Source organism: Nerophis ophidion, linkage group LG08, assembly GCF_033978795.1.
Source record: "Nerophis ophidion isolate RoL-2023_Sa linkage group LG08, RoL_Noph_v1.0, whole genome shotgun sequence".
Lineage (NCBI taxonomy): Eukaryota > Metazoa > Chordata > Actinopteri > Syngnathiformes > Syngnathidae > Nerophis > Nerophis ophidion.
The window spans coordinates 4,177,039-4,199,412 of record NC_084618.1 but is presented as its reverse complement, the minus strand read 5'-3'; the positions used below and the strand labels follow the sequence as shown (position 1 = coordinate 4,199,412).

General features: G+C 41.7%; 1 protein-coding gene across 2 annotated transcripts in view; it reads right to left on the bottom strand.

The window, feature by feature from the left end:
• The window catches only part of LOC133557217 (neurexin-1a-like), a 133,648-nt gene that overhangs the window by 105,765 nt on the left and 5,509 nt on the right, over positions 1–22,374 (bottom strand). For both annotated transcript variants that reach the window (XM_061907517.1, XM_061907516.1), the window contains one exon: positions 2,198–2,320. In XM_061907517.1, the coding sequence (XP_061763501.1) occupies positions 2,198–2,320 (123 nt within the window). The remainder of the gene's footprint in view (positions 1–2,197; positions 2,321–22,374) is intronic.

Below are 22,374 nucleotides of genomic sequence, written 5' to 3'. Positions count from 1 at the left end.
TATAGTTTTTTAAGGTGGTACTTTGTGGGGAAAAAGTTTAGAATATAGAAATAATGAAATATTTTCATATACACCGTGTGTTCTTAGGTGGTACTTGGTAAAAAAAAAAGTTTAGAATATAGAAATAATGAAATATTTTAATACACAGAGTTTTCTAAGGTGGTACTTTGTGGGAAAAAAGGTTAGAATACAGAATGTAATTAAATATTTTTTATATACAGTGTTTTTTAAGGTGGTATTTGGTAAAAAAATATAATGAAATATTTCCATATATATATATAGAGTTTTTAAGGTGGTACTTTGTAGGAAAAAAGTTTAGAATACAAAATAGAATGAAATATTTTCATAAACATAGTGTTTTCTAAGGTGGTACTTGGCAAAAAAAAAAAAAAAAAAAAAAGTTTAGAATATAGAAATAATGACATACACCGTTTTCTAAGGTGTTTTTTTTGTGAGGAAAAAAAAGTTAAAAATATAGAAATAATGAAATATTTTCATAAACACAGTGTTTTTTAAGGTGGTACTTGGCAAAAAAAAAAAAAAAAGTTAAAAATATAATGAAATATTTTCACATATATAGTTTTTTAAGGTGGTACTTTGTGGGGAAAAAGTTTAGAATATAGAAATAATGAAATATTTTCATATACACCGTGTGTTCTTAGGTGGTACTTGGTAAAAAAAAAAGTTTAGAATATAGAAATAATGAAATATTTTAATGTACAGTTTTCTAATGTGGTACTTTGTGGAAAAAAAGGTTAGAACACAGAATGTAATTAAATATTTTTGATATACAGTGTTTTTTAAGGTGGTATTTGGTAAAAAAATATAATGAAATATTTCCATATATATATATAGAGTTTTTAAGGTGGTACTTTGTAGGAAAAAAGTTTAGAATACAAAATAGAATGAAATATTTTCATAAACATAGTGTTTTCTAAGGTGGTATTTTGTAAAAAAAAAAAAAAAAAAAAAAAAAAAAAACAAGTTTAGAATATAGAAATAATGACATACATGAATATACAGTTTTCTAAGGTGTTTTTTGTGTGGAAAAAAAAGTTTAGAATATAGAAATAATGAAATATTTTCATATACACCGTGTTTTTTAAGGTGGTATTTGGCAAAAAAAAGTTTAGAATATACAAAATAATGAAATATTTTAATGTACAGAGTTTTCTAATGTGGTACTTTGTGGAAAAAAAGTTTAGAATATAGAAATAATGAAATATTTTAATACACAGAAATTTCTAAGGTGGTACTTGGCAAAAAAAAAAAAATAGTTAAAAATATAATGAAATATTTTCATATATATAGTTTTTTAAGGTGGTACTTTGTAGGAAAAAAGTTTAGAATACAAAATAGAATGAAATATTTTCATATACATAGTGTTTTCTAAGGTGGTACTTTGTTAAAAAAAAAAAAAAAAAAAAAAAAGTTTAGAATATAGAAATAATGACATATACCGTTTTCTAAGGTGTTTTTTTTTGTGAGGAAAAAAAAGTTTAAAATATAGAAATAATGAAATATTTTCATAAACGCAGTGTTTTTTAAGGTGGTACTTGGCAAAAAAAAAAAAAAAGTTAAAAATATAATGAAATATTTTCATATATATAGTTTTTTAAGGTGGTATTTTGTGGGGAAAAAGTTTAGAATATAGAAATAATGAAATATTTTCATATACACCGTGTGTTCTTAGGTGGTACTTGGCAAAAAAAAAGTTTAGAATATAGAAATAATGAAATATTTTAATACACATAGTTTTCTAAGGTGGTACTTTGTAAAAAAATATAATGAAATATTTCCATATATATAAAGTTTTTAAGGTGGTACTTTGTAGGAAAAAAGTTTAGAATACAAAATAGAATGAAATATTTTCACATACATAGTGTTTTCTAAGGTGGTACTTTAGAATATGATGACATTTTCATAATCGTCGCTCTTTACAAAACATTGATTGTATCTTGCCACTGTCCCTTGTCATTTCCAGCTCAAAACAAACCCCTTAACCATACAAAAATGCACTGAATTTAATATTGGTGCAAATATTGTTTCATCACCAATCTAGTATGTAAAAACAACATGAATTATTAGATTGTCTTTGCACCAGAAACACATTGGAATTAGCACAGTTCATACACTTGTGGTCATTGAAAGTGTTATATATGCTCAACAAGGGGGGGAAAAAACAAGTTGTGCTTACCTTCAACAGGCTGCAGGTCGTCCACGGTGAGCTTGAGGCTCTTGCCGCGCCGGACTACTCTCACCGTGTGCCACTCATTATCATTGAGACCTGACCCCGCAAAGATGGTCTCTGGGCCTTTACCTACACATAGCCCAGAGCGCCATTAACATGTGCACAGGGACAGACGGGAGATGCAGAGAGACAAGAGAAGAAACAAAAAGCGAGGCAGCAGCAGATGTTTAGTCAATGAAAGTGAGAGAAAGGTGTGCTTAGGGAGGAGGAGGGAAGGAAGGAAGGAAGGAAGCACACAAACACTTCCAATCGATGAACACAGATGGATGACGTTGATGTACCTCTATATGTCCCAGTTACAAACCCCGTTTCCATATGAGTTGGGAAATTGTGTAAATATAAACGGAATACAATGATTTGCAAATCTTTTTCAACCCATATTCAATTAAATGCACTACAAAGACAAGATATTTGATGTTCAAACTCATAAACTTTGCAAATAATATTTAACGTAAAATCTATTGGGTGCAACACGTGCCAAAGTAGTTGGGAAAGGGCATGTTCACCACTGTCTTACATCACCTTTTCTTTTAACAACACTCAATAAACATTTGGGAACTGAGGAAACTAATTGTTGAAGCTTTGAAAGTGGAATTCTTTCCCATTCTTGTTTTATGTAGAGCTTCAGTCCTTCAACAGTCCGGGGTCTCCGCTGTCGTATTTTACGCTTCTTTTCTTTCTCCTATGTCCCCCCCTCCCTTGTGGAGGGGGTCCGGTCCGATCACCATGGATGAAGTACTGGCTGTCCAGAGTCGAGACCCAGGATGGACCGCTCGCCTGTATCGGTTGGGGACGTCTCTGCGCTGCTGATCCGCTTGAGATGGTTTCCTGTGGACGGGACTCTCGCTGCTGTCTTGGATCCGCTTGAACTGAACTCTCGCGGCTGTGTTGGAGCCACTATGGATTGAACTTTCACAGTATCATGTTAGACCCGCTCCACATCCATTGCTTTCGGTCCCCTAGAGGGGGGGGGGGTTGCCCACATCTGAGGTCCTCTCCAAGGTTTCTCATAGTCAGCATTGTCACTGGCGTCCCACTGGATGTGAATTCTCCCTGCCCACTGGGTGTGAGTTTTCCTTGCCCTTTTGTGGGTTCTTCCGAGGATGTTGTAGTCGTAATGATTTGTGCAGTCCTTTGAGACATTTGTGATTTGGGGCTATATAAATAAACATTGATTGATTGATAATGTGCCACACATTTTTGACGGGAGACAGGTCTGGACTGCAGGCGGGCCAGGAAAGTACCCGCACTCTTTTTTAACGAAGCCACGCTGTTGTAACACGTGCTGAATGTGGCTTGGCATTGCCTTGCTGAAATAAGCAGGGGCGTCCATGAAAAAGACGACGCTTTGATGGCAACGTATGTTGTTCCAAAACCTGTATGTACCTTTCAGCATTAATGGTGCCTTCACAGATGTGTAAGTTACCCATGCCTTGGGCACTAATGCACCCCCATACCATCACAGATGCTGGCTTTTGAACTGTCGACAACAGTCTGGATGGTTCGCTTCCCCTTTGGTCCGGATGACACGATGTTGAATATTTCCAAAAACAATTTGAAATGTGGACTCGTCAGACCACAGAACATTTTTCCACTTTGCACCAGTCCGTCTTAGATGATCTCGGGCCCAGAGAAGCCAGCGGGGTTTCTGGATGTTGTTGATAAAGGGCTTTCACTTTACATAGTAAAGCTTTAACTTGCACTTACGCCGTGTAACGTGCTGAATGTGGCTTGGCATTGCCTTCCTGAAATAAGCAGGGGCGTCCATGAAAAAGACGACGCTTTGATGACAACGTATGTTGTTCCAAAACCTGTATGTACCTTTCAGCATTAATGGTGCCTTCACAGATGTGTAAGTTACCCATGCCTTGGGCACTAATGCACCCCCATACCATCACAGATGCTGGCTTTTGAACTTTGCGTCAATAACAGTCTGGATGGTTCCTTTCCTCTTTAGTCCGGATGACACAATGTCAAATATTTCCAAAAACAATTTGAAATGTGGACTCGTCAGACCACAGAACATTTTTCCACTTTGCATCAGTCCGTCTTAGATGATCTCGGGCCCAGAGAAGCCGGCGGCTTTTCTGGATGTTGTTGATAAATGGCTTTCGCTTTGCATAGTAGAGCTTTAACTTGCACTTACGCTGTTGTAACACGTGCTGAATGTGGCTTGGCATTGCCTTCCTGAAATAAGCAGGGGCGTCCATGAAAAAGACGACGCTTTGATGGCAACGTATGTTGTTCCAAAACCTGTATGGACCTTTCAGCATTAATGGTGCCTTCACAGATGTGTAAGTTACCCATGCCTTGGGCACTAATACACCCCCATACCATCACAGATGCTGGCTTTTCAACTTTGCGTCGATAACAGTCTGGATGGTTCGCTTCCCCTTTGGTCCGGATGAGACCATGTCGAATATTTCCAAAAACAATTTGAAATGTGGACTCGTCGGACCACAGAACATTTTTCCACTTTGCATCAGTCCATCTTAGATGATCTCGGGCCCAGAGAAGCCAGCGGGGTTTCTGGATGTTGTTGATAAAGGGCTTTCACTTTACATAGTAGGGCTTTCATTTGCACTTACAGATGTAGCGACGAACGGTTTTTAGTGACAGTGGTTTTCTGAAGTGTTCCTGAGCCCATGTGGTGATATCCTTTAGAGATTGATGTCGGTTTTTGATACAGTGCCGTCTGAGGGATCAAAGTTTGGTTTCCAGCCATGCCGCTTACGTGGAGTGATTTCTCCAGATTCTCTGAACATTTTGATGATATTATGGAGCGTAGATGTTGAAATCCCTAAATTTCTTGCAATTGCACTTTGAGAAAGGTTGTTCTTAAACTGTTTGACTATTAGCTCACACAGTTGTGGACAAAGGGGTGTACCTCGCCCCATCCTTTCTTGTGAAAGACTGAGCATTTTTTTTAGGGAAGCTGTTTTTATGGCACCCACCTGTTCCCAATTAGCCTGCACACCTGTGGGATGTTCCAAATAAGTGTTTGATGAGCATTCCTCAACTTTATCAGTTTTTATTGCCATTTTTCCCAACTTTGTCACGTGTTGCTGGCATCAAATTCTAAAGTTAATGATAATTTGCAACAAAAAAAAAAATTGTTTATCAGTTTGAACATCAAATATGTTGTCTTTGTAGCATATTCAACTGAATATGGCTTGAAAATGAATCATTGTATTCCGTTTATATTTACATCTAACACAATTTCCCAACTCATATGGAAACGGGGTTTTGTATTTACATGAACCGGGGCAGTGCTCCACCAGACCTCATGGTGGCACTATATACACACACAGCAAGTGAAGGGTGAGCTCTCCAAGGTGCTGACGTCCTCCTCCACCCTCACACCACATAGTCCGCTGCACATTTGACAGCCAGAAGCCCCACGCCGTCCCCGCCCGCCAACCTCCATGCACACCAGCCTGAGAAGAACGCACATGCGCAGTCCCCCCCCCCACCCCCCCCTCTAAGCCTTGTTGGTTTGAGCGACTCTGCTAACGGTGACCTATTGGAGGTAATGACGGGGGGGAGGCGAGAAGTAAACTGACCCGGACAGAGTCTGCTGCAGAAAATGTCAAGCATCACTCTCGGGCTCCCACACACACACACACACACACACACACACACACACAGTCAATCACACACACACAGGTGGCGAGGCAAAAAAGGCGGGCTGACACGGAAACACAATTAAAGGCGAGGGGCGGATAGCGGATGGATGCAGAGCCATGTAAAGCCTGTGTTTGTTGAGGTTCCCCTGGGGAGCCTCAGCTGTGCTCCGGGCATGAGCATCTCGTCCTGTTACTATGGATCACTGCCCTGCACAGGGGGGGGGGGTGGGCAGTGAGCTCAGTCAAAAACTTGCTTGCATAATCCCAATGAACTCTGTTTTGACAAAATGCAATTGCGATACAATCATGGCCACCGGCAACTAGAGCGATTCGGACCGAGAAAAACGACAATATTCCCATGAATTTGAGTGAGGATGAAAGATTCGTGGATGAGGATAATAAGAGTGAAGGACTAGAAAAAATAAAAAAAGAAAGAAAAAAAGGCGAGGGCAGTGAGAGCGATTCAGATGTTATTAGACACATTTACTAGGATAATTCTGGAAAATCCCTTATCTGCCTATTGTGTTTTAGTGAGATTATATAGTACCTGAAAGTCGAAGGAGTGTGGCCACGGGTGTGGTGACCGCCAGTGTCTCCGGTGGAAGGCGGTAATAGTCCGCAGCTGCAGGAGGACGCAAGCTCCGCTCATAACTACGATAAGAGCCGACTTATTACCACAATTTTCTCACCGAAACTTGCCGGTTGACATGTGGTCGGGATCCATGTTCGCTTGACCGCTCTGATCCATAGCAAAGCTTCACCTTCGGGAATTTTAAACAAGGAAACGCCGTGTGTTTGTGTGGCTAAAGGCTAAAAGTTTACCACCTACATCTTTCTTCTTTGACGTCTCCATTATTAATCGAACAAATTGCAAAAGATTCAGCAACACAGATGTCCAGAATACTGTGTGTGCATGCACTTTTTCTCCCCCCCCTGCCACTATTCCTCTTTTTTTCATAGGAATGCTATAAAGAATGGAGACAGGCTGACGTGAGAGCGGTGCTATAGGAGCCAAATAGAGGGCCATAGTTGAATTTATGTTTATTTTATTGTTTTTGAGTGATTCATGCGTGTATGTCAGTGTGCACCCTTTGCAGGTGGTGAAAAGTTCCCACGCAGGCCTATAAGGGGCAGGAGCATGTGATTGGCAGTCGGGCACCAGCATACCGTCTTTGACCTCACCTGTCTGTAGACCTCACCTGTCCGTAGACCTCGGCTTCATATAAGCTACCATTTATTTTGTTTCCCGAGTATTCTGTTCCTTAATTATTGTAAATAAAACAATCTTCAATATCGCTGCTGGATCAGCTTGAATTAGTGGAGGGAAAGCGGGAAAAGGAAGAATACGTGACAAGGAAGGCTGTGTAAAAGGTGTGAGTCAGACAAGATGCCCGCGCCCCAAGTGGAACAAACGTTTGAAACAAAGGGGTTATAGGAACAATCACTTTCAGTGTTTTATGCCACTACAGGTGCAGTGATCTGTGTCGACCTGGGAACAGAGAGAGGCACAAACACACACACTTGCACACACACGTCGAGGGTTTTTTTTTTTTTTGGGGTCAGCGAGCGCTGCAACATGGTGAGCAGGACTGATGCCGGGCTGTACGAGAAATCGATGCTCAGTGCTGCAGAAGCAGGGAGGGGAGGGGGGGGGCCGTTGGTTTAAGATGCGATGGTAATAGCAAACCATTAACAGACGTGCAGCGAATGCATATTTGGACCACGCTGAAGAAATTTGCACTGAGTCTGAAAATGTTTCTGTTAATACAAGAAATAAAAGGTTTACTATGAGGATGAAGTCACGATATCACAAGAAGGTTTCCATCCATCCATCCATTTTCTACCGCTTATTCCCTTTTGGGGTCGCGGGGGGCGCTGGCGCCTATCTCAGCTACAATCGGGCGGAAGGCGGGGTACACCCTGGACAAGTCGCCACCTCGTCGCAGGGCCAACACAGATAGACAGACAACATTCACACTCACATTCACACACTAGGGCCAATTTAGTGTTGCCAATCAACCAAGAAGGTTTGTTTTGTTTTATTTTCCATCCATCCATCATCTTCCGCTTATCCGAGGTCGGGTCGCGGGGGCAGCAGCCTAAGCAGGGAAACCCAGACTTCCCTCTCCCCAGCCACTTCGTCTAGCTCTTCCCGGGGGATCCCGAGGCGTTCCCAGGCCAGCCGGGAGACATAGTCTTCCCAACGTGTCCTGGGTCTTCCCCGTGGCCTCCTAGTGAAGTGAATTATATTTATATAGCGCTTTTCTCTAGTGACTCAAAGCGCTTTACATAGTGAAACCCATTATCTAAGTTACATTTAAACCAGTGTGGGTGGCACTGGGAGCAGGTGGGTAAAGTGTCTTGCCCAAGGACACAACGGCAGTGACTAGGATGGCACAAGCGGGAATCGAACCTGCAACCCTCAAGTTGCTGACACGGCCACTCTACCAACCGAGCTATGCCGCCCTACCGGTCGGACATGCCCTAAACACCTCCCTAGGGAGGCGTTCGGGTGGCATCCTGACCAGATGCCCGAACCACCTCATCTGGCTCCTCTCGATGTGGAGGAGCAGCGGCTTTACTTTGAGTTCCTCCCGGATGGCAGAGCTTCTCACCCTATCTCTAAGGGAGAGACCCACCACACGGCGGAGGAAACTCATTTTGTACCCGTGATCTTGTCCTTTCGGTCATGACCCAAAGCTCATGACCATAGGTGAGGATGGGAACGTAGATCGACCGGTAAATTGAGAGCTTTGCCTTCCGGCTCAGCTCCTTCTTCACCACAACGGATCGGCACAACGTCCGCATTACTGAAGACGCCGCACCGATCCGCCTGTCGATCTCACGATCCACTCTTCCCCCACTCGTGAACAAGACTCCTAGGTACTTGAACTCCTCCACTTGGGGCAGGGTCTCCTCCCCAACCCGGAGATGGCACTCCGCCCTTTTCCGGGCGAGAACCATGGACTCGGACTTGGAGGTGCTGATTCTCATTCCGGTCGCTTCACACTCGGCTGCGAACCGATGTTTTATTTTATCAGCATTAAATTGCTGATTTGGTATAAAAACATGTTTTTACTTGAACATGAGGTTGCAATATTGCAAGAATTCTCCTTTAAAGGGGAACATTATCACAATTTCAAAAGGGTTAGAAACAATAAAAATCAGTTCCCAGTGGCTTGTTGAATTTTTTTTCAAAATTTGACCGGTCTCGGAATATCCCTAAATAAAGCTTTAAAGTGAAGACACTGGTCATTTCTCTGTGACGTCACACAGTGCTGCCAATGTAAACATCCATCCATTTACTACCGCTTATTCCCTTTCGGGGTCGCGGGGGGAGCTGGCGCCTATCTCAGCTACAATCGGGCGGAAGGCGGGGTACACCCTGGACAAGTCGCCACCTCATCGCAGGGCCAACACAGATAGACAGACAACATTCACACACTAGGGCCAATTTAGTGTTGCCAATCAACCTATCCCCAGGTGCATGTCTTTGGAGGTGGGAGGAAGCCGGAGTACCCGGAGGGAACCCACGCACTCACGGGGAGAACATGCAAACTCCACACAGAAAGATCCCGAGCCTGGATTTGAAGCCAGGACTGCAGGAGCTTCGTATTGTGAGGCAGACGCACTAACCCCTCTGCCACCGTGAAGCCCCAATGTAATCAAACAATGGGAATACCACAGCAAGATATAGCGACATTAGCTCGGATTCAAACTCGGATTTCAGCGACTTAAGCGATTCAACAGATTACGCATGTATTGAAACAGATGGTTGGAGTATGAAAGTATTGAAGAAGAAACTGAAGCTATTGACGCTATTCATAGCCATAGCATGGCCGAATAGCTGCGTTAGCATCGCCGGTAAAATGTGCGGACCAAACGATCAGGACTTTCGCATCTTGTGACACTGGAGCAACTTAAATCCGTCGATTGGTAAGTGTTTGTTTCGCATTAAATGTGGGTGGAAGGAAACGTAATATAGTTGCAAATGCATCTACAGGTTGTCCATACATCTCTGTGCCATGTCTGCTTTAGCACCGCCGGTAAATAGCATGTTAGCATCGATTAGCATAGCATGTTAGCATCGATTAGCTGGCAGTCAACATCAACAAAACTCATGTTTTTGATTTCGTTGACTTTATAGTTGCAAATGCATCTGCAGGTTATCCATACATCTCTGTGCCATGTCTGCTTTAGCACCGCCGGTCAAATGTGGAGACACTCTGGCACATTCAATGGGGGTCTGGCGGCAGACACTTTGGCATCTTGGGGCCAGTGGTGCAACTTGAATCCCTCCCTGTTAGTGTTGTTACACCCTCCGACAACACACCGACGAGGCATGATGTCTCCAAGGTTCCAAAAAATAGTCCAAAAAACGGAAAATAACAGAGCTGAGACCCGGTGTTTGTAATGTGTTGAAAATGAAAATGGTGGGTGTGTTACCTCGGTGACGTCACATTCTGACGTCATCGCCTCCAGCGCGATAAACAGAAAGGCGTTTAATTCGCCAAAATTCACCCATTTAGAGTTCAGAAATCAGTTAAAAAAATACATGGTCTTTTTTCTGCACCATCAAGGTATATATTGACGCTTACATAGGTCTGCTGATAATGTTCCCCTTTAAAGACCTACTGAAAGCCACTACTAGCGACCACGCAGTCTGATAGTTTATATATCAATGATGAAATATTAACATTGCAACACATGCCAATACGGCCTTTTTACTTTACTAAATTGCAATTTTACATTTCCCGCGAAGTGTCCTGTTGAAAACGTTGCGGAAAGATGTCACCTTTTGTAGCGGACATTATTTTCCAGCCCGATCCAAGCTATAAGTGGTCTGCTTTAATCACATAATTACACAGTATTCTGGACATCTGTGTTGCTGAATCTTTTGCAATTTGTTCAATTGATAATGGAGACGTCAAAGAAGAAAGATGTAGGCGGGAAGCTTTAGCCTTTAGCAACACAAACACAGCCGGTGTTTCCTTGTTTAAAATTCCCAAAGGTGAAGCTTTACTATGGATCAGCGAACATGGATCCCGACCACATGTCAACCGGCAAGTTTTGGTGAGAAAATTGTGGTAATAAATCGGCTCTTATCGTAGTTATGAGCGGAGCTTGCGTCCTCCTGCAGCTGCGGACTATTACCTCCTCCCACCGGAGACACTGGCGGTCACCACACCCGTGGCCACACTCCTTCGACTTTCAGGTACCATATAATCTCACTAAAACACTATTAACACAATAGGCAGATAAGGGATTTTCCAGAATTATCCTAGTAAATGTGTCTAATAACATCTGAATCGCTCTCACTGCCCTCGCCTTTTTTTCTTTCTTTTTTCTAGTCCTTCACTCTTATTATCCTCATCCACGAATCTTTCATCCTCACTCAAATTCATGGGAATATTGTCGTTTTTCTCGGTCCGAATCGCTCTAGTTGCTGGTGGCCATGATTGTATCGCAATTGCATTTTGTAAAAACAGAGTTCATTGGGATTATGCAAGCAAGTTTTTGACTGAGCTCAATCATGATTAATCAAAATTCCAAACTGAGATTAATCTGTTTTTTTTTGCTACGTGAAAATAAATAAGTTTGGCGTGCAAAAATAACCCTAAAACTCGACAAAAATAAAACGAGAACATTCGGTTGGAAAAAAAAACGACCCACTGAGGACCTAATAAGACATTTTCGCCTTCAGAGGGGGAACAATTACATTTTTCTATCTGCCATACCGAGTTCTTTTATGGAGGTGCTGAGTCGGCCATTTTCCTGGCACCTTGCTGCTAAAGACACTGAATATCAGATCTATAATTTATCGTATCGCACGCAGCATGTAAGAGGGCGGGCTTGAATGCCGAAACGTGCGTTCAAGACGAGCGAGTCTAAAATTGGCCAGCGGTATGGATCCCGCTCGGTGCGGCTAGCGACGTTTCTATGGCAACTGCAGTCGTCCATTTCACCGCCTCTTTGCCGTCACAGAGCATTTGTCTCTCTCTCCCTCTCTCCCTCGCCCTTTCTCCGTGCTCGTGACAGACAGACAGGCAGAAACGCCACGGCGAGGGAATGAAATTTCATCGGGGATTCGCCGCAGCATGACCAGAAACACACACACACACACACACACACACACACACACACACACACACAGAAAGAATTCAAGTGTTCCCAAAAAGAGCCAAACAAGTAATGCGTCTACAGGCACGTGTCGGAATGTTCAGCAGGTGCAGCAGACATTTTTTTTGGGGGGGAGTAATGAACTGGCTGGCGATGCTATCTCACATCTAATTTTAACCCAGGCTGTGTCTCCAATGCAATACTTCAGTGGGTGAGCTTCAAAAAGTCTACTTAGTCCCTGAAGATGGTCATTTTGAAGGTGCAGTCATGTCCTAAATCCAGAACTGTTGTTGAAATATTTACCCGCCTCTTCTCCCCCTTCCCTTTTTTAACTGTGAACCACAATTACCACTCCAGGTCGTCCCTCCCCTGACGCTACGTATCCAAGATGTCGGCAAATGCGGGTCTTGCTAGCTCATTTACAGCTGTTATTTAAACACAAGTACAGTCTCCCATACGAGGACGCTAGATTCTATCAATCAATCAATCAATGTTTACTTATATAGCCCTAAATCACTAGTGTCTCAAAGGGCTGCACAAACCACCACGACATCCTCGGTAGGCCCACATAAGGGCAAGGAAAACTCACACCCAGTGGGACGTCGGTGACAATGATGACTATGAGAACCTTGGAGAGGAGGAAAGCAATGGATGTCGAGCGGGTCTAACATGATACTGTGAAAGTTCAATCCACAATGGATCCAACACAGTCGCGAGAGTCCAGTCCAAAGCGGATCCAACACAGCAGCGAGAGTCCCGTTCACAGCGGAGCCGGCAGGAAACCATCCCAAGCGGAGGCGGATCAGCATCGCAGAGATGTCCCCAGCCCATACACAGGCAAGCAGTACATGACCACCGGATCGGACCGGACCCCCTCCACAAGGGAGAGTGGGACATAGAAGAAAAAGGAAAGAAACGGCAGATCAACTGGTCTAAAAAGGGAGTCTATTTAAAGGCTAGAGTATACAAATGAGTTTTAAGGTGAGACTTAAATGCTTCTACTGAGGTGGCATCTCGAACTGTTACCGGGAGGGCATTCCAGAGTACTGGAGCCCGAAATGAAAACGCTCTATAGCCCGCAGACTTTTTTTGGGCTTTGGGAATCACTAACAAGCCGGAGTCCTTTGAACGCAGATTTCTTGCCGGGACATATGGTACAATACAATCGGCAAGATAGGATGGAGCTAGACCGTGTAGTATTTTATACGTAAGTAGTAAAACCTTAAAGTCACATCTTAAGTGCACAGGAAGCCAGTGCTGGTGAGCCAGTATAGGTATATATGTATGTATATATGTATATAAAGGTATATACAGTATAGGTATATATGTATGTATATATGTATATAAAGGTATATACAGTACAGGCGTAATGTGATCTAACTTTCTTGTTCTTGTCAAAAGTCTAGCAGCCGCATTTTGTACCAACTGTAATCTTTTAATGCTAGACATGGGGAGACCCGAAAATAATACGTTACAGTAATCGAGACGAGACGTAACAAACGCATGGATAATGATCTCAGCGTCTTTAGTGGACAGAATGGAGCGAATTTTTGCGATATTACGGAGATGAAAGAAGGCCGTTTTAGTAACGCTTTTAATGTGTGCCTCAAAGGAGAGAGTTGGGTTATTATGTTTGTATTTCTTATTCAGCTCGTAGCAATACTTTTTTTTTTTGTCCTGTCCAGCTTCTCAGGCAAATCACATAGTTGATGTAGATGTTCAGATTTCCTTTACAAAAGAGAAGTGTAGGATACTTCTCTTGTTGTCTTATTTGAATGTGACTTTATTAAATGTACTTATTAGGGGTGGGCAAATTAGTGCGTTAATTATGAGTTAACTCATCAATCTATTAACGCCGACAATTATTTCATCGCACATTTGCCTATGTTGTTTACATGCTTTTATTTTGTTAACGCCTTTTCTTAACAAGATGGCGTGGAGGGGCTCTTGGTAAAGATGGAACATTTGGCAAAAATACCGGACAATTCTGCAAATTTCATGGCTGGCTTACAGCGTGGTCACTCCGGGATCACTTACGACCGCCAGACAATTCTGGATGTGGATAGATCGGGCCGTTTTGGACTGAATGAGGCGTGCTAGCTAGCATGGGAATACTTTGCCGGCTACATCCAGCGGCCTGTGAAGCAGCGGAGTATATGTGTTGTCTGTCTATTTATGAATAATGCAGACCAGGAGTGTTGGCTGACTTCTTAACGTTTACTTTCAGAGCGTGCATATCACAACATACAAGATGCTGTCATGGCGACACAACCTATACCGGGCTACCGCGCATGCTCCTCACTCCTGTTGCATGCTGGGTAGGGTAGTTCTTTTTTCCCCTGGCTCATAACATCACAATATAGTACCATGTATATGATGCCTTCAGTTTATCAAAGCACCAAGCAAACAATCGGAAAATTCCCATCATATCAATTCCTAGATATGGTCATAATTATTTTAAGTGCACTACGCAGAATAAACACAACATTATTAATATTGCTACTACGGATAATTTGATCCAAAATTCCCTAAAACAGCCCACTACCTATAATATAGTTTTTTTAAACATAAGACCCTGATAAAAAAAAAATGTTTCTGCTGTTACCTCAGAAATTGCCTGTTCAGATGTTATGATTGTGGCTCAGAGATTTGTATGTAGATTATATTTATTTTCCATAACAAACAGGATAATTTAAATACCCTGGCAGTGGCAATAAGCTTAAATGTTTGTATTTACATTTTTTGGAGTTGATTTTCATCAAATATGCTATTTAACTGCTACTGTTTAACAAGGACTGATTTAAATTGTGTTTGCACAACAAATGTTTTGGCGCTTTTGTTCATGTGGGAGAATATTCCAATAAAGGTGCACTACACACTACTTTTGAATTCATTATTGGGCTTTGTGTATACAATGCAGTTAATCGTGATTAATCGGAGAAATAGTGCGATTAACTTTGATTAAAATTTTTAATCGTTGCCCAGCCCTAATATTTATATTATCATTTGGTGCAGCTGGGCCGGAGCAGGAGGAGATAGAAAGAGAAAAAAAGGAAGACAGAGGGGGCAATTGTGGGGATAAGAGGGGGATTAGACAGAGAGACAAAAACAACACCAGCACATACAACAATAGAACACCAGCACATACATAATATGTACAAATATGATGGTAAAAGTGATAGCAAATAAGCAGTAAATAATATAGTAATGACAATGAGCATTTTTACACTAAAACTGGAGCAACACAAATACCAATAGAAAAAGCGCAATTGATCATGAACACAACCAATAGTTTACCTCTATTATCAACAATAAAGTTGTTCAAATGCAACGATACGTATATATAATGATAAGCTAGAAAGATAATAAAAAATAAATAAATAAATGAAAAAAAAACAAAAAAAGAAGGAATACCGAAAGATGAAAGGGAAGAGAGAGAAGCAACCTGTACTAACCTTGTAGATTGTTATAGTAACAATGGTTTAAGCTCTGTCAATATAACTTGTGTTACCCAGTTTACCCTAGGGCAACAACGTTGATATATGTTTGATGAAACATGATTATGTGCATGAGTGTAAGTACTTGTATATGTACAGTATATATATGTTTGTTTGTACAGTGAATGTATGTGTATATGTATGTTTGTACAGTGAATGTATGTGTATATGTATGTTTGTACAGTGAATGTAAGTGTATATGTATGTTTGTACAGTGAATGTATGTGTATAGTATGTGTATATGTATGTTTGTACAGTAAATGTATATGTACATGTATGTGTATATGTATGTTTGTACAGTAAATGTATATGTACATGTATGTGTATATGTATGTTTGTACAGTAAATGTATGTGTATATGTATGTTTGTACAGTAAATGTATATGTACATGTATATGTATGTTTGTACAGTAAATGTATATGTACATGTATGTGTATATGTATGTTTGTACAGTGAATGTATGTGTATAGTATGTGTATATGTATGTTTGTACAGTAAATGTATATGTACATGTATATGTATGTTTGTACAGTAAATGTATATGTACATGTATGTGTATATGTATGTTTGTACAGTAAATGTATATGTACATGTATATGTATGTTTGTACAGTAAATGTATATGTACATGTATATGTATGTTTGTACAGTAAATGTATATGTACATGTATGTGTATATGTATGTTTGTACAGTGAATGTATGTGTATAGTATGTGTATATGTATGTTTGTACAGTAAATGTATATGTACATGTATATGTATGTTTGTACAGTAAATGTATATGTACATGAATGTGTATATGTATGTTTGTACAGTAAATGTATGTGTATATGTATGTTTGTACAGTAAATGTATATGTACATGTATATGTATGTTTGTACAGTAAATGTATATGTACATGTATGTGTATATGTATGTTTGTACAGTGAATGTATGTGTATAGTATGTGTATATGTATGTTTGTACAGTAAATGTATATGTACATGTATATGTATGTTTGTACAGTAAATGTATATGTACATGTATGTGTATATGTATGTTTGTACAGTAAATGTATGTGTATATGTATGTTTGTACAGTAAATGTATATGTACATGTATATGTATGTTTGTACAGTAAATGTATATGTACATGTATGTGTATATGTATGTTTGTACAGTAAATGTATGTGTATATGTATGTTTGTACAGTAAATGTATATGTACATGTATATGTGTTTGTACAGTAAATGTATATGTACATGTATGTGTATATGTATGTTTGTACAGTGAATGTATGTTTATAGTATGTGTATATGTATGTTTGTACAGTAAATGTATATGTACATGTATATGTATGTTTGTACAGTAAATGTATATGTACATGTATGTGTATATGTATGTTTGTACAGTAAATGTAGTAAATGTATATGTACAGTATATGTATGTTTGTTTGTACAGTGAATGTATATGTACATGTGCATGTATGTGTATATGTACAGTATATGTATGTTTGTTTGTACAGTGAATGTATATGTACAGTATATGTATGTTTGTTTGTACAGTGAATGTATATGTACAGTATATGTATGTTTGTACCGTGAATGTGTGCGTGGATGGACGGACTTGGAGTATGTAGGTATGTAATGTATTTGTGTATGTATGTGGGAGCGTAGGTATGTGTGTATGGACGTTTGTATGTATGAGTAACGGTGTGTGTGTGTTAGTATATGTGTGTTTGTATGTACTTAGCAATACTGGTACTAGCTGGATCTGCTTATTTCTCCGCTCATCCTCTGTATATTCGGGCTCAAAAATATTAGGTTCTGGATCATCATTTGTCCCAAAGTAGTCTTTGTTGGCTCTCATGATGAAGTCTGCCAAGATTAGTAGAGATGTCCGATAATGGCTTTTTTACCGATATCCTGATATAGTCTAACTCTTAATTACTGATACTGATATCAACCGATACCGATACATACAGTCATGGACTTAACACATTATTATGCCCTATTTTTGTTGTGATGCCCCGCTGGATGCATTAAACAATGTAACAAGGTTTTCCAAAATAAATCAACTCAAGTTATGGGAAAAAAAATGCCAACATGGCACTGCAGTATTTATTATTGAAGTCACAAAGTGCATTATTTTTTTCTAACATGCCTTAAAACAGCAGCTTGGAATTTGGGACATGCTCTCCCTGAGAGAACATGAGGAGGTTGAGGTGGGGAGGTAGCGGGGGTGTATATTGTAGTGTCCCGGAAGAGTTAGTGCTGCAAGGGGGTCTGGGTATTTGTTCTGTTGTGTTTATTTATGTCGTGTTACGGTGCGGATGTACTCCCGGAATGTGTTTGTCATTCTTGTTTGGTGTGGGTTCACAGTGTGGCGCATATTTGTAACATTTTACCTACACTAACCGATACCGATAATTTACGATATTACATTTTAAAGCATTTATCGGCTGATAATATCGGCAGTTTGATATTATCGCACATCCCTAATGATTAGTAGTAGTTGTTGAAGGAAAAAAGAACGTTGTGATCCGTCCGTGAAATCAATACGCCGCCGTATGCTTAAAATGAGCAAAATACGTAAATATGAAATACCAGTATGAATGTGTCTGTTACTACATTATAAATACACTTACAAAAGTGATGTGCGATACCCCTGATTTTCTTCACGATACGATACTGAGTAAAATTAAGGCTAATATCGGCAATACTGATCCGATACCGATGCAAACATACCTAATGTGTGTGGTAAAATTTAGAAAGTAGTGTATTGCAAGGGTTGCTGCTCTTGGGGTATTCTCTTTAAAATATACATCAAATCACAGGGCAAAACAAACGATGGCGTTATTCTGCACAGAATGTAATTAAGTAATTAAGTACTATACTACTGCCGGCTTCCCAGCATGCCTTGCAGCACATTTCTGTAAGTAGTTACTAAAGTTGTGTGTTCATACAGTGCATCCAGAAGGTATTCACAGCACTTTTAGCCTTATTCCAAAATGGAATACTTTAAAATTTGTCCTCCAAATTCTACACACGATATCCCATTATGACAATGTAAAAAGCTTTTTTTTTTTTTTTTTTAAAGGAAATTAAAAAAAAAAACAGACTTACATAAGTATTCAGACCGTTTGCAATTCCAGCCTCAAGTCTTTGTGAATAGGACGCCACAAGCTTGGCATGCCTATCTTTGGGCATCTTGGCTCATTCCTCTTTGCAGCACCTGGATGGTAGGCTTTGGTTTTCACCTCGGACAGGGGACTCAAACTCATTTTAGCTCAGGGGCCGCATAGAGGAAAATCTGTCCACACGCAGGCCGGACTATTCAAATCATGACATTAAAACTGCAAAATAAAGGCATTTTTGGATTGTTTTCTTCGTCTTACTTTGGCCAAAAATAGAAGACACTAGGGGTGTGACGGTACACAAAAATTTCGGTTCGGTATGTACCTCGGTTTAGAGGTCACGGTTCGGTCCATTTTCGGTACAGTAAGAAAACAAAATATAAATTTCTGGGTTATTTATTTAGCAAATTTGTAAACAATGGCTATATCCTTTTAACATTAGGAACACTATAAACATTCTGCCCACGTTAATCCACATTAAATTGCCTCAAGTTGTTCCTTTGATGAAATAAAATGACAAAACCTTTCTTCTACATATAAAAAGTGCAACATTAAACAGTTTCAAGACAACTCATCATGCTTAATTTATTACAGCATTTGGGAAGCCTGTAGTTGACTTTTATTATACACACACGCAGCAAAATGAGCTAACGCTACGCTAAAAGCTAATTAGCCTTCACCTCAAGCCAGAACTATGAGAAAGCTGAGCTGCAGTTTGAGTTTCTAGAACGTCAACATGCTCATAGTGATGTTTGTAATAGTTGTGACTGGGAAGTGTTTTTTTATAATTTGGGGGAGTGTACGATGTGCGCTGCTCACCTGCTAAACACATATCTGCTCATCTCGCACTGACTCTATGCGCTCTGAATACTCCCTGTTGATTGGCTTTCATCCATCCATCCATCCATCATCTTCCGCTTATCCGAGGTCGGGTCGCGGGGGCAGGAGCCTAAGCAGGGAAGCCCAGACTTCCCTATCTCCAGCCAATTCGTCTAGCTCTTCCCGGGGGATCCCGAGGCGTTCCCAGGCCAGCCGGGAGACATAGTCTTCCCAACGTGTCCTGGGTCTTCCCCGTGGCCTCCTACCAGCTGGACGTGCCCTAAACACCTCCCTAGGGAGGCGTTCGGGTGGCATCCTGACCAGATGCCCGAAACACCTCATCTGGCTCCTCTCCATGTGGAGGAGCAGCGGCTTTACTTTGAGTTCCTCCCAGATGGCAGAGCTTCTCACCCTATCTCTAAGGGAGAGGAAACTCATTTGGGCCGCTTGTACCCGTGATCTTATCCTTTCGGTCATGACCCAAAGCTCATGACCATAGGTGAGGATGGGAACGTAGATCGACCGGTAAATTGAGAGCTTTGCCTTCCGGCTCAGCTCCTTCTTCACCACAACGGATCGGTACAACGTCCGCATTACTGAAGACGCCGCACCGATCCGCCTGTCGATCTCACGATCCACTCTTCCCTCACTCGTGAACAAGACTCCTAGGTACTTGAACTCCTCCACTTGGGGCAGGGTCTCCTCCCCAACCCGGAGATGGCATTCCACCCTTTTCCGGGCGAGAACCATGGATTCGGAATTGGAGGTGCTGATTCTCATTCCGGTCGCTTCACACTCGGCTGCGAACCGATCCAGTGAGAGCTGAAGATCCCGGTCAGATGAAGCCATCAGGACCACATCATCTGCAAAAAGCAGAGACCTAATCCTGCGGTCACCAAACCGGAACCCCTCAACGCCTCGACTGCGCCTAGAAATTCTGTCCATAAAAGTTCTGAACAGAATGGGTGACAAAGGACAGCCTTGGCGGAGTCCAACCCTCACTGGAAATGTGTCCGACTTACCACCGCCAATGCGGACCAAGCTCTTACACTGATCATACAGGAAGTGGACCGCCACAATAAGACAGTCCAATACCCCATACTCTCTGAGCACTCCCCACAATGCCTTATTTATTCATTATTTTATTTTCAAATGTATTAGCCTCTGGAAAAAGTTAACATTTACCTCAGAAGGCTGCAAATACAAAAGGGGGGATTCAATTTTTATTCAAATTTGATTTGATATGCCATTGATATTTTTTAATTATTATTATTTTTATTTTCAAATCAATTTTGCATGTCACTATGAAGTTATGTAAGCCTTGCTTGTTCAATATTCATTGAAAAACTTGTTTGGGTCCCTATTTGAGTCCAGTCCATGGCGGATCCAACACAGCAGCGAGAGTCCCGTCCACGGCAAGAAATCTGCGTTCAAAAGACTCCGGCTTATTAGTGATTCCCAAAGCCCCAAAAAAAGTCTGCGGGCTATAGAGCGTTTTCCGTTCGAGCTCCAGTACTCTGGAATGCCCTCCCGGTAACAGTTCGAGATGCTACCTCAGTAGAAGCATTTAAAACTCATTTGAATGTTGTCTGTCTATCTGTGTTGGCTCTGCGATGAGGTGGCGACTTGTCCAGGGTGTACACCGCCTACCGCCCGATTGTAGCTGAGATAGGCGCCAGCGCCCCCCGCGACCCCGAAAGGGAATAAGCGGTAGAACATGGATGGATGTGTACTCTAGCCTTTAAATATACCTCCTTTTTAGACTAGTTGATCTGCCGCTTCCTTTCTTTTTCTCCTCTGTCCCCCCCCCTTCCTTGTGGAGGGGGTCCGGTCCGATGACCATGGATGAAGTAATGGGTTGTACTTGTATAGCGCTTTTCTACCTTCAAGGTACTCAAAGCGCTTTGACACTACTTCCACATTCACACACACATTCACACACTGATGGAGGGAGCTGCCATGCAAGGCGCCAACCAGCACCCATCAGGAGCAAGGGTGAAGTGTCTTGCTCAGGACACAACGGACGTGACGAAGTTGGTACTAGGTGGGATTTGAACCAGGGACCCTCGGGTTGCGCACGGCCACTCTTCCACTGCGCCACGCCGTCCCTACTGGCTGTCCAGAGTCGAGACCCAGGATGGACCGCTCGCCTGTGTATCGGTTGGGGACATCTCTACGATGCTGATCCGACTCCGCTTGGGATGGTTTCCTGTGGACGGGACTCTCGCTGCTGTCTTGGATCCGCTTTGGGCTGAGCTCTCGCGGCTGTGTTGGATCCACTGTGGATTGGACTTTCACAGTGTCGTGTTGGACCCGCTCGACATCCATTGCTTTCGGTACCCTAGAGGGGGGGGGGGGGTTGCCCACATCTGAGGTCCTCTCCAAGGTTTCTCATTGTCAGCATTGTCACTGGCGTCCCACTGGGTGTGAGTTTTCCTTGCCCTTATGTGGGCCTACCGAGGATGTCGTAGTCGTAGTGGTTTGTGCAGCCCTTTGAGACATTTGTGATTTAGGGCTATATAAGTAAACATTGATTGATATTTAAAAGATGAATCTGTTCAACCTCGGCCCGCGGCTTTGTTCAGTTTTACATTTTGGCCCACTCTGTATTTGACTTTGACACCCCTGACTTATGCTATTATTTCCGCAAGGATAGTGTTTTATGTTGCGACGTCCCTGCCTGTCCTATTGAGCTGTGACACGTCTTCTAACCCAAATATAGAACCTCCTCCTCCTCGAACAAAGCTGAAGTGCAAGCACAGAAGGAGGTGAACCGAAACACGGCCCTAGGTCCGATTTCCTTCCCCGCTCGCATCTTTGCTAAAATGGCCGACCAGGAAATCAATGAACTAGAAGCAAGATGGGAATAGAGAGTGAGATTGATGACATAAAAACTATAATAGTTGGACAAAAGATTTTAGCAGCACAAACGTAGCACAAATATTTG